The 13,728-nt window shown below is 35.4% G+C and overlaps 1 protein-coding gene across 1 annotated transcript; it reads right to left on the reverse strand.

The window, feature by feature from the left end:
- Positions 1–10,585: 10,585 nt before the first annotated feature.
- Positions 10,586–13,422, reverse strand: LOC133668644 (protein ACCELERATED CELL DEATH 6-like). Its single transcript, XM_062088594.1, has 3 exons — positions 12,040–13,422; positions 11,779–11,829; positions 10,586–11,287 (listed from the first exon to the last, which is right to left on the reverse strand). Exons 1-3 carry the CDS (start codon positions 13,420–13,422, stop codon positions 10,586–10,588), a joined length of 2,136 nt encoding a protein of 711 aa, XP_061944578.1.
- Positions 13,423–13,728: the final 306 nt, after the last annotated feature.

The raw sequence follows: 13,728 nt of genomic DNA on the forward strand, positions 1-13,728 counted from the left end.
TTTGTTTATTGAAGCACAAAGTATTGGTACATTAGATTTTGAAAGAGCTTAGCTATCAGATTTGGATTTGTTGCCATTGAATTATGTTGAAATATCTAACAATAACAAATACGTTTATGGATATTGATGATGAACTCTAAATCTCAAAACTCAAACTTGTCAAAAAGTTTTTTATATATATATAAAGTAAATAAAAATTTTGATCTTATCGATGAATCATATTCAAATTTAGTCATAATGTTTCAGAGGCCTTATAACTAGTTGAGGTAGAGAAACTCCATAAATTGAGCTCAAAAAATATTATTTTATAATTTTTATAATTTTTCTAGTTAATTTTTATTTTATTAATTTTTTAGCTATTTTAGAGTATCTTTTCCATTTCAAATTAGGTTGGTTTAGTATCTATTTAATTAAAAGTTATTTTCAGAGTATTTTTTTATCAGATTTTTATTTATACTTTTATTATGAGTCTTTTTTTAAAAAAATTAACCGTTAAAAAAGATCCATTAACAGATTAAGATTGTTCATTAACCTAATTCTTTTCTTATATCAAGCTTCTATTTTTTGCATATGGTGGTAACTTAAATTATTTGTGCACAATATTCATCAAACTACAATAAGTAAAAGTTTGCCTGTTGTTGAAACTAGTCTCGTATATATTCTGATCATCCTCATGGTAACTTCAAGAGCATATTCAGATGGAATCGATTGCAGAAGATGTGCGCAGCACAATTAGAGTATATATAGTAATTTGTTGAGCCTAAGAGATAGAGAGGTGACCAAGAGGGGTGGTCCATTGAGAAAAAGAAAAGTTAAATGAAGCAATTTGAATACAAACAAGTTCAAATTATTATTACAGAGACATAAACTCAAATTGTTACAATCTCTGAAAAACGTAATACATGATGTTTTATATATATTACTTATCACAAGACAACATCTTCTCTTAGATATAATTAATTAGAAGTAAAAGAAGCTGGCATGCAAGACTGCCACCCTCTGCAGGCAACTTCTAGAATAGCTAGCTAGCTAGCTGCTCTTCCGGTTGATTGGGTTTCTTTAAGATCTCAAGCCACCTTCCCACAAGATAAGTATATAAGAACATGAACTTGTGGAGGGAAATCGAGAAGAATGTATGTACAACTCGGTTTATTGAAGGAGGAATCAGCCATAGTACGTAAAAAAAAGTTTGATAAACGAAGAAAAGTACTCCGAGCAGAATGATAATCGCCACGAACGGAAGATTTTCCCTTACTGCTAGAACAGCAGCAAATAAGAATGCCAGGAACATTATGTACATAGAGTAACCAACATATGCTGAGGCATACCAAATTGCAGGAGTGGCAAATTTGATATCATTTAATTGTGCGGAACAAAGGATTATAGCTGCTAGCTAATGCGGCAGAAAGAAAAGCGAGAACGTCCAAACCAACATACATGCTTAGCAAAACCTTGATAATTTTACTACCACTGTGACGTGGTTGAGGTAGCTGGATAACGCCGGCAAAGGTTACGCCAGAAACAAGTATTGCCACCACAAGAAGAGTATCTATCCTTTTTATCATGTCCTCTTTTGAGAAAGGCTTGCGTTGAACGTGTATGATTTCACCAAAGGGGTATGCACGTTTAGTGAACCACGAAAAGATCGAAAATATCATCATCTGCAGAAGAAAAGGCAGTACAGTTAGAACTTTAAAGTAGTATATAAGCTATATAATAATCTCTGATAATTTCACCAAGAAAAATAATAAAAATACTGAAACACTGACCAAGTCATCATAATCTAGCTGTTTAGAATCCTTCAAGTCCACTGCTTCAGGTCGAGTCTTTTCATGGTCCACCAACTTTGCATTAACTGGATGGTCCTGTATTACACATCAATAAATTCAATCAGAAGAAAGGAAGTAGGGCCATGTTACGTTGAATCCATTCTTCGGAAAAATATTTATTCTCTAATTATTTGATTGAGTACACACCAACCAGTCAATTGTTTCAGTTCATGGATTACTGGGTTTATTGTTACAGCTAGATTTTTTGATGTAATAATATAAAAAAATATTTTTTAATATATTTTTAAATAAAAAAATATTTTTAAAAAATAATCATTACTCCAACAATAAAATTGCATAACTTCAATAATTACAAACAACTCTAAAATTTACAGTTTCAAGAATATCTGAATCTTCAAAACCACCCACCCACCATATATAGGAAGAATCTTTTTTATATATATGTGCTTAGCAAATGCTTATTATATTTCCCACACCACTGTGAATATATTGTCATGTTGGAATGGAAGTATTTATTTACTTATACAAAAAAAAGGAGTTTCTTTTTGTTAGCGTTATGAAATTATGCATCTATTGAAAATAATTTCATTATTTAATGATAATTATGCAAATAAATTTTTTAATATATTTTTTCTTGTTATACAATGATTATAATATTCAATATAATTTTTGTTTAACATGGTTAAGCCATGATTATATAAAATTGCTAATTTAGACTATGGTTTTATTTTTATTTTCCTAACAATTGATAAGAAAACAACAATGTTTCTTACATAAAATGTATGCATTTTTTTATGAAACATAAAATGTATGCATAACTTCAAAAAAAAAATTGCATTCATGAAAAAATATGTTGTAAATTTCATGTAACACTTAATATTTAATACTTATTACGCAATGAGAGTAAATATTAATGATATTTATTTACTCTTGGTTTTGGTTTGAGGTAATTAGACTCACATTTTGAAAAGAGTCGCCGCCCACTAACACAAAAGCCTCCCCTTCTCAGCACCACTCTCTCCTCTCATCAGCCATAGTTTTCCCCTCCCTCAACCGACAGATCTCACTCTCCCTTCCCTGACCAAAACTAGAGAAACAAAACCAGCCGCTCCCCACAAGATCTTTCCCCTTTTTTCCTCTGTTTCTCTCCCAAACCAAACAAACCTTCAGCCCATCACTTCCCCCTAACTCAGCCGGCCTATCACCACTTCCACCTCCTGTCCTGTTGTGATTTGGTGCTCTTTTGCAGACTGATATGGCTTCTATCCTGTTTAGAAGCTATTGGGTATATCAGATTCCTTCAGGGTCCTCAAAAAACCTCTCTAAAAAGCCATGGCAAACCAACATCAACATGAACATCCCTTGTCATAACCCAATTTTAGCCCTTTGACTTTTAATTTAATTTTTACAGGGTTTAAAATGAAAAATTAAAAGATCAGAGATTTATTTCGTTGAAAAGTGTGATTTGTCAACTTCCGTGAAAATTAAGGACTACAATGTGCTTTTATCATTCTATTTTTATGTTCAAGATAATCCCTATCTTCAAGATAATCTTTATCTTCGAGATAATCCTTGTCTTTAAGATAATGATAGTTATCCGCTTTCAAATTTGATTCTTAATCAAATTCGAACTTAAAAAAAGAAAATGAGTTTAATTGAAACTTGGTTTCTCACAAGTGAATGGACTCTGGCACTATAAATACAGATCTCAGGGTATGAAAAAAAAAGAGGAGGAAGAGACCCAGAAAAACAGAGCAATCAACCCAGAAAAAAACAGAGCACAAAACACAAAAAAAAAAATACAGAGTCAAGAACAAAAACAGAACCCAAAAACAGAGCAAATCACAAAAGAAAAGAAACAGAACATAAACCCAAAAAATATATATACAGAGGAGGAGAGAAAGGCAGAGGAGAGTCATGGATCAGCCCTGCCATTGTCTTCGTCCCTGTAAGAAAAAAAGAACGCCACTGAACCAAAGATTATTGACAGCCAGCATCCCCATTGTCTGCTTGTCGTCCTCGTGAAAACAGAGGAAACAGAACACAATAAAAAAAACAGAAGCCCTTCATCTCAAGAACTGAGAAATCAAAAGAAAGCGACAGCGGGCACACCGGGGGAAAGAGTGGAAATCAGCCGAACCAAAGTAGCCACCCATCGCAGCCTTCTTCGCAATCTCCAGAAGCAGGTGCGTCCATTTCCATTTTTTTTTTTTGCTCTTCCCTGTTCAAATAACATTTGAACAGTGCGAAGGTAATTTAATTACCTTCGCACTGTTGATGCACGCGTGAAATTGTTTCACGCGTGCATCTGTTTTTTTACATCCGGATCACTGGCTTGGGCCAGTGACCCGGGCCGAGCTGGCTGGGTCCAGCCCAGCCCAAAAATGTAAATAAAAAGTAAAAAAATATATATATAAAAAAAAATGGGTATGCATTAATAAAAATAATAAAAATTTATTGATTTTATTCACTGACGCCAGAGTCAGGAATAAAAATAGCGGTTTAAATTTATATTATTTTTATTCATTGTATTTTATTTTATTTAGCCAGAAAAATAAAGAATGTGCATGCGAAAAAAAATAACATAAAAATAAATGTATGAATAAAAATAATATAAATTTATTGATTTTATTCATTGACGCCAGAGTCAGGAATAAAAATATCGGTTTAAATTTATATTATTTTTATTCATTGTAATATTATTTTATTTAGCTAGAGAAATAAAAAATATGAATGCAAAAATAAAATAAAATAAAGTAAATTAATTGGTTTATTCACTGACGCTAGAGTCAGGAATAAAGATGCTGATGTAAATTTATTTTATTTTATTGTATTTTACTTTTAATTAGTTACATAAAAAATGTGTATGCTAAAAAAAATAAATTTATTTGATTTTTTTATTCACCGACGCCAGAGTCGGGAATAAACAAAAAAACTAATTTAAATTTATTTTGTTTTTATAGCTACTTAATATTTACCAACGCCAGAGTTGGAAATATCCGTAGTTGAATATTCACTGTCGCCAGAGTCAGGAATATTACACACAAACAATCATAGTATAAACCAACAATAAAAAAAATGTTAGAAATTAATGACAAAGATCAACAATGCAGGACGTTTAAGGGGTGATAATATCTTCCCTTTTACGTAACCAGTCTCGGACCATAGAATCTCTGTTGACCAGTTAGGGTTCCTAGTAACCGTAATACTAGGTGGCGACTCCTTAAACAAAGAATATCTTCATTAAAGAACAGGATGCCAGCAATCCATTCCTTCCAAAGATTATTTAAATTTTTAAAGTCGCCACGATGTCCGGGTATGACATCCCTCAAACAAACAAAACATCCAAATCCTTCCACCTTCACGTCCCCTGTCCCACACACACCACCCTCAACCATACAAGTTCTACTTGGAGAGATGTCCAAGCTACCTTTCCTACCATGATCTTCGAGCTCGTCTTCTCCAAATTGGATCTGTCCAAAGTCTTTTTATGGCAAGAAAACTAAACAAAGCTGGAAGACGATTTGGGTTTTGTACCCTTTCCTTTAAAGACTCAACTGATGATCTACTTCGCAGCTTAAATAATATTTGGTTTGACTCTTACAAGTTGCGGGTCAACTTAGCAAGATTTGAAACAAGACACATTCAAAGAAAAATCCCACAAAATCCCCTTAAACCTGTAGCTAGACTGAAAAGCCCACCTTTTAGAACAAGAGATCACTGAACTTATGCAACAGTTCTGCAAACAATGGATACCCCGCACCATCAAATGTCTGCGCAAGAAGCTTGTCTTCCTCAAAAGCCACCTAAACTTGTTTCGATGAACGAAACTGTCATTTACTCTCCAAAACCACAAGACATATCATGGCTGAACAATTGTTTGCTTGCATCCATATCTGCAGGTGCAGACTATGGAAAGATTCAAGATGACCTTATTAGTTGTGATATTCAATCAACTAGAATGAGGTTTCTTGGTGCTTCACAGGTTCTGCTCCTATTTGAAGATCATCCCTCCATGATGCATGCTTTTGAGGCTGACTTGCCTTATTGGGACAAATACTTTGATGATATAAGGCCATGGCTTTCGACGGATTGTGCCATTGATAGGTTAACATGGATCTCCATACAAGGATTGTCAATAGTTGGATGGAACAGAAACTGTCTAGTAACTCTTCTCGGATCTACAGGAGATATTATTGGCTTTGATCATTTAGGCCTTAGACGCTTAGCTCTTGTATCTTTACGCTTATTACTTGGTACAAAAAGTGATGAAGATATAAGGAAGACAATCATCTTGCACATTGATGGGGAAGATCATACCATTCGTATTGATGAAATCGACAGTCTTCACTATCCCATGGCTGACTCAATTTACTACTCCATGGACACCTTCCATAGTAGCTTACTTTTGGAAGATGGGTACACAACCTATAGATATGAATCTAGCTCGGATGGAACTATAACACATTTTCCAGTTGAAACTACTCATGACGTAAGGCTTGATACGGGGGAGAAAATGAAATCTTTTTCAAATTATGAAGAGGCGGCAACTGCTAAACAACATCTAGCTGGTGATCCAGCTTATAGGGAGGCTACCTATTCGGCTCCCACTAGTCTCCAAGACCATAGCTCTCTTGTCATCATAAATGCACTACAACAACTAGGGGGGCAAGTCCACTTCCCAACAATGTCTGCAGATCTTTTCCCTAAAATTTTAGGATATACTCAACACTTAAATCATCACGCCAGCACCACTAGCAACAATACTGCAGATGTTAGCAAGGTGTAAGACTCTAATGTTCAAGCTCATCATTTAGTGGACCTTGGTCACGTTACTTCGAGCCACCCCTTTATGTTAGAAGCCCAGCTTAGTTTGGGTACTTACTGCTTTGACTCCCTTGACAGTACCTCCTCCTCTTCTTGCTCCAATTATAATTTGGCCCAGGAGCCAATTCAAGATACATGGCCCCAACTTTTAAAGTTGGGTTCTACTGTGCATACCAACTCTAAAGATCTTGCTCAAAAGGACAACAGTCAAGTGAAATTTCGCTCAAGATGAAGAAAGACAAAACTCTTAATTATTCATGGGACTTTACAGAGCCATGCGGATGACATGGAAGAATCCACAGATGACTCAGATGTTCACATAGGGAATAGACGCCATTTTCAAAATGGTGGGGATTCTCATAAACATCTTTGTATAACAGGATCTGTACAATCAGGATATGAAGAAGCTACTGTGAGTTCAAAAGATCGAGAAGTTCAGGGTATGGTCCAGATTGGGGAAGCTTTGCTTATTGGGGACAATTCCAACTTATATGCTTTTGAAGGAGATATTCGGAAACAACTTCAACAAGAGAAGGCTGACTGGAGGGTTGTCCAGTAAGTCCTTTGTTTCCTCTGTTTTGGTTAGGATTTTTTTTGTTTTCTTTATGAAGGTTCTCTCTTGGAACTTATGTGGACTGGTTAGGGCTGGAAAATTACGGGCTGTGGGTAGGCTTATTGATACTCATAATATTGATGTGTGCTTTCTTCTAAAATCAAAAATTAAGACTTGCACACACTCTTTTATTTTTCATGTTTGGAACAATAGCAATGTTAACTGGGCTTGTAATGAGGCTGAAGGAAGTAGAGGGGGTATTATTGCTCTTTGGGATGATACAAAATTTCAGGTTTCTTCTATTGAATATGGTTACGGGTGGATTGGTATGTACGGTCAGCATATGCAAAGTGGTTTTGTCTGTGCTGTTGTTGGTGTTTATGCCCCTTGTTCTTTGTCAGAAAAATAGGACCTTTGGAATAGCTTGTGCATCCTCAGACATGCCTTCCCTATTCCGTGGTTGATGGTGAGAGATTTTAATGAGACTTTAAATCAGACTGATAGAAGCAGTGGCTATCTTCATATCCGGGGCTCTTCAGTTTTTAGGAATTTTCTGGATTCTTGTCACCTTATTGAGTATCCATTGGTTGGAGGTTACTTCACTTGGTTCAGGAATTGCTTGATGAGCAAACAAGACCGTGCTTTTTTAGATGAATCCTTTCTTCTTCAGTTCTCCAATGTAATGCTCCATCGTCTACCTAGAGAAATGTCAGATCATTATCCCCTGCTTGTGTCTGATTGCCTCCTAGAGAATGGTTATCGTCCTTTTAAATTTTTGGACAGTTGGCTTCAATTCCCTAACTTCAAAAACATTATTAGAGGCTTCTGGTTTGACGGGTGTACGGCACTTCCAAGACGCTTCAGATTTATTAAGAAGCTTAGCTTTGTAGCAGCTCAACTTCGGCAATGGAACAAAGATGCTTTTGGTGCTCAGGAGCACAAGCTTCAGGTTGTGATTTCTTAAATTGATGATCTAGAGAGAAAACAGGAGGTTGATTCTCTATGTCCCTCATATCAGCTGAAGCTTGAATCTCTTATAAGGGATAAATGGACCTACAGTAATATAGTTGAATGCAAGTGGAGGCAGAGATCTAGACAATTATGGTTCAAGCTAGGGGACCGTAATACCAGGTTTTTCCATTTGATTGCTAACTTTAGAAGAGCCAAATCTCAAATTATGATGATCAATCATGAGGGGGTTGAACTTTGGTCTCTACTAGAAATCAAATCCGTTGCTGTTGATTATTTTTTCAATCTGTATAAAGCTCCAATTGGGAATAAGGCAAAGATGGGTCTTGTAGGTTTTAAAAGGTTAAATTCAAAGTTGTCTCTTTGGCTAGAGCGAGAGGTGACCTCTGATGAAATTAAAATATGTGTATGGGATTGTGATGGTTCTAAGAGTCCTGGTCCAGACGACTTCAATTTTAAATTCTATAAGCTCGCTTGGGATTTTATTATTGATGACTTATTTGACCTTATCACTGAATTTTTTGGAACAGGGTCTATGCCAAAAGGGGTTAACCTCTCTTATATCACATTGGTGCCGAAAAAAAAGGTTACCTCAGAATTCAAAGAGTATCGCCCAATTAGTTTGATCCATGGTATTTACAAGATTATTGCGAAGATTTTGTCCAGTAGACTAAAGGAAGTAATAGGCAGCTTGATTAGTGACAATCAGACTGCTTTTATAGCAGACAGACAAATTGTTGATGGTTTTATGATAGCTAATGAAGTGGTTTATGATCTAAAAAGCAGTAGAAGATCATGTCTCATATTCAAGGTTGATTTCTAAAAAGCTTTTGATTCAGTTCTATGGGATTACATTGATGAGGTGATGACTTACATGTGTTTTGGTATTAAATTGAGAGGGTGGATTTCCTCTTGCTTGTCTACTGGTCAGGTTTCAGTCTTAGTCAATGGCTCTCCTTACCTATAATTCAAAGTGGGGTGAGGTATTAGGCAAGGTGATCCCCTATCTCCTTTTTTTTTTTTTTAATATTGTTGTTGAAGGTCTATCTGTTCTCTTTCAACGTGCGGCAACCTCAAACATCTTTCCTTTTATGTAACCAGTCTCGTACCATAGAATCTCTGTTAACCAGTCAGGTTTCTTAGTGACCATAATACTAGGTGGCAACTCCTTAAACAAGATCTTTTCTTTTAAAAGAATAAGATGTCAGATATATGTTTTTTTTTAATTAAGATTATTTTTAGAGTCGCCGTGATGTCGGGTGCGACAATCATGATCTTAGACTAAAGTTTGATTCTCCTCTCTTTACGTATTAGGGACTGAATTTTAATACAAATCAAGTGCAGGACCATTCGATGGCTGAATCTTAAGGATTTGATGTTTGCTTTTGATTACAAACACAAGGGTAAATGCGGTTGAAAATGAACTTTTAAAAAAAAAATTTAATTATTTTTTTATTTTTAAATTGTATTAATATGCTAATATCAAAATTATTTTTTAAAAATAAAAAAAATATTATTTTAATACATTTCTGAGTAAAATACACTTTGAAAGTATTTGAAAATATAATAGTAGTAATTGCTTTTCAAAGTTATATTCATTCGGAAATGTATCAAAATAATATATTTTTTTATTTTATAAAAATTATTTTAACATCAATATATCAAAAAATATAAAAATATAAAAAATAAATAATTTAAAGTAAAAAAAATTATTTTTTTTAAAAAACACTTTTAAAACATAAATACAACCAAAATCTTAAAAAAACAAAAACAGAACACTACCCCACTTCTAAACCTTAATAAATAAGAGACAGTAATTGGGAACTCGATTAAAAAGAAATCATCGAATCAAGTTTGACTGACCATCTTCTTCTTTTGGCTCCAGATGTTAAGTGCACGCAATATCTTAGGCGAGTGTACACCTAGAGGCTTCAGAAAGTATTTAAGCTTTCAAGTGCATGACTAATCATTTACTTCTAAAGTTGGATTTGTACACCTAAAGAATAGATTGAAAAACGAGCATACACGACCATCTTCTTCTTCTTCTTCTTCTTCTTCTTCTTCTTTGTAGTTAGCGCAAGCTTTAATTTTTGTTAATTTGTTTATTGTGTATTTTTATTACGAAGAAAACATTTTTTGTTTTCTGACTTCAGATCAAGAGAGTGCATCTCATGGACAGTAAATATTGTTTATTAAATTTTGCATGGAATGCTTACATAATTTCACATTAATTAATTTGCATAAAGAAATTACTTATATTAGTAGAAAACATTTCTTTTATTTTATTCAATAAAGAAAATGCTCACCGGGAGCCATACATTTCCATGGAATTGAATAAACTCAAATTATGACAACAATACAAATATCAAATAATTAATACAATCAACAACATTAAATTATTACGATGATTAAACACACACAATCCACTGATCCGAAGAGCATCATATCAAGAAGACGACGTTGTTTGTTGTGGCTTCTCTTTTCTCTTCAATTTAAAATAAAACCAGTCCAAAAGGTAATATACGCAGAAAATCAGGAGATAGATGTAAGGTGAAGCAATTCTTTCAATGATTTGGTTGGCACTCGGCGGAATAATCAATGGAATAGAAACCACGGTTTGGAAAAGAAAAAGCACTCCACCGACGACAATGGTGAGAACGAAGAAGGCAAAGCTTTTGCCTACATCAATAGCAACGGCAAAGACGAATGCTAAGCACATCAAGTAGATAGCACCACCTGTTAATATTGATGCCACCCAAATTACATGTGCTGCTACTTTGACATCATATAGATGAGCCCAACAAAGGATTATCGATGCCATGACCGAGGCATTCAAGGCTACCATGTCAAAATAAATATAAACATTCCTTAGGATGCCTTCATTTATTTCTGATATCCCCTGGTTCTGGATATTGTGGATATTGTTGGTGGTGATGTTAGAAGCTCTACTTCCAGGCTGGTCTGTACTTCTAGGGAGTTGGAGCACACCAGAAAATGTTACACTTGCGACGAGTACGGCTACAACAAGAAGAGAATTAATCCTGTTCTTGATTTCCTCTTTTGGTATAGGCCTGCCCTTAATACGGAAATATTCTACTTTGGATCTCTTAGGGCTGGCCCAAAAATGCAAGATCGATAATGTCATCATCTGGAAAACAACAGATAAAAGAGATATGTAACCTATAAATTATTTGACAAAGAAAATATGCAGTCAGAAGTTTTCTTTTTAGCTAGTTACGAAGTGTCCAGGATAATTTCTTCAAGGAGGAGGAGGAGACATAGAAATCCATAATAATCTAGTTTTCCCTTTCCTCTATATTTTGTCAAGAAGAAGAAGAAGAAGAAGACATAGAAATCCATAATAATCTAGTTTTTCCTTCCGGAAGAAGTAGACCATTAATCTAGTTTTCCCTTGCCTCCATTTTTGTCAAGAAGAAGAAGAAGAAGACATACCACTCCATAATAATCTAGGTTTTCCTTCCCTCCTTTTCTGTCATCTGGACCAACTTGGTTTCCCCACATCAAAAAACCAAAAGATGTTATTATGCGTATGGTTTTCGGAAAAAGAACCGAAAAAATAGACTATGGAACTAGTTATCTCATAAAAGAAAAGGAAATGAATGAAAGAAAATGGGATACCACTCCATGATCTGGTTTGTCCTCTGTTTGTAGCATCTCTGCATCGTTGTCCTACACCAAGAAAATTTGGAGAAAGATATTTTTTGTTTGCTGATTTGTATATGATTCAAGGGAAAAGAAAACAAAAAACCTTGAAATGTATTTTATAGAAGCACCATAAAGCTAAATGCCTACTGATTTGATGTATGTAGCAGTCGAATGATTGCTGCTTTTTTCATCTAGGCCAAAGTAGTTTCTTTGTACATTTATTACTTAACATACCTTCCCCTTCGGAATTGGTTCTCCTGAGAATTCTGCTCCCACCATTTTAGATTGCTTCTTTGCAACCTCATATGGTGTCATGTTTTCGCCATTGGCTTTGTGTTTAATAAGCATAGAGTTTCGCACAAGAGTAAATGTTGAAATGGATCGGCCATTCTTTGATGCTAAATGCAAAGGTGTATTTCCATCCAGATCCTGCTTATTTATAAGTGCTTCCAGATTCTTATTTCGTAGGATATACTTCACCACTCCATGTCTTCCTCTCTCGGCGGCGACATGTAGAATGTTCTGCCTTTTGCTGTTGAGAAATTCTGCTGGATCAGTCCACTCGGAAATGTATGCATCAACTACGTCAACATAGCCTTTTTTGCTAGCAACATGGATAGGCATGTTGCCTTCATCGTTCTGCTGGATTGCACCATCACGATATTCATTGAACAGGAATTGAGTTTCCCAAACATAACCCATGTATGCTGCACAGTGAAGTGGATTCTCCCCCTTTTCATCTTTCCGGCGCAAAAGGCCTGGCTTGTTTTTCGCTATTTGTTCCAATATTGCTGAAATTAATTTAACTCGAATGAAAAATAGATCAAATAATGAAAGAAACACTAGCATGTTAGAAGGGAAAATATATGAATGAGAAGGGAAAAAAATCATTTTACTTCTCTTTCTTCCTTGGACAGCGGCGTGCACGGGAGACTTTCCTTCTAGCTTGTTAAGTAAATCAACATCATCACGTATAGTATCCATTAGAGTAGTGAGCATCTTCTCATCGCTATTCTCGACTGCAAGATACAAGGGAGACTTATGTTCATTGTTTTCTGTATATAAAAGCTTCGAGCTCTCCGAAACCAGAAAATGGGCCAAAATGTCGTGCCCATTAATGACTGCTTCATGTAAAGCTGTGTTTCCTCTATCATTCTTCATCTCCAAAAAGTTAGGAAAGTCGCTGGCTCTTCCATGGCCTTTTGCCTTGTTGATAAGAACTGTTGTAGTTCCCAGCTGTCCAGCTCCGGCTGCTAAATGAAGTGCAGTATCATCGTGGAAGTTTTTCCTCATCATTAGAAGCGGAAAGTGTTGTAGAAGGAGCTCCGTCACATGTTTGCTTCCATTGCTTGCTGAAACATGAAGCAGTGAATTTCCAGAGGGGCTAACTTGTGTGTAAATGATGGATGATAGTTCCGCTGATGAAACACGCCGCCGTTCACCAAATAATTCATCAAATTTGTCTTCTGCTGCGTACTTGTATAACTCCTTATCCATCAACTTCTTCGCGTCATCATCACCTGGTATTTGTGATGGGAAACTCTCTGACTTACACTTTCGGAAGATCTCATCTCTCTGATTGGAGGCTTGTCCGCATATGTTTATCGATAATTCCATAACACTGATTATGAAATGGTTCTTGGATGTAGCTCTATTGTTGCAACAGTGGAAATGAGAGGCTTTCTAGAAGGTATTTAGTGCAACGATGACAGTTTATTTCTTGAATTAGCTTTGTTGTTGCCACCAAGCTGGTCTTCTACTTATAGAAGGAGACCCGTAGGCTATATGAATAGAATCCGAAGTGAAGTGAGGTTCACTCTGATTCACCTGCATCAATACCTTGTCTCAACTTGAGAGGAACCAGCTGATAGAGATTGCCAGGACAAACTTCACCTTGGCTAAAGGAACTGTTACTAGCATATA

This window comes from Populus nigra, chromosome 11 (assembly GCF_951802175.1).
Source record: "Populus nigra chromosome 11, ddPopNigr1.1, whole genome shotgun sequence".
Classification (NCBI taxonomy): Eukaryota; Viridiplantae; Streptophyta; class Magnoliopsida; order Malpighiales; family Salicaceae; genus Populus; species Populus nigra.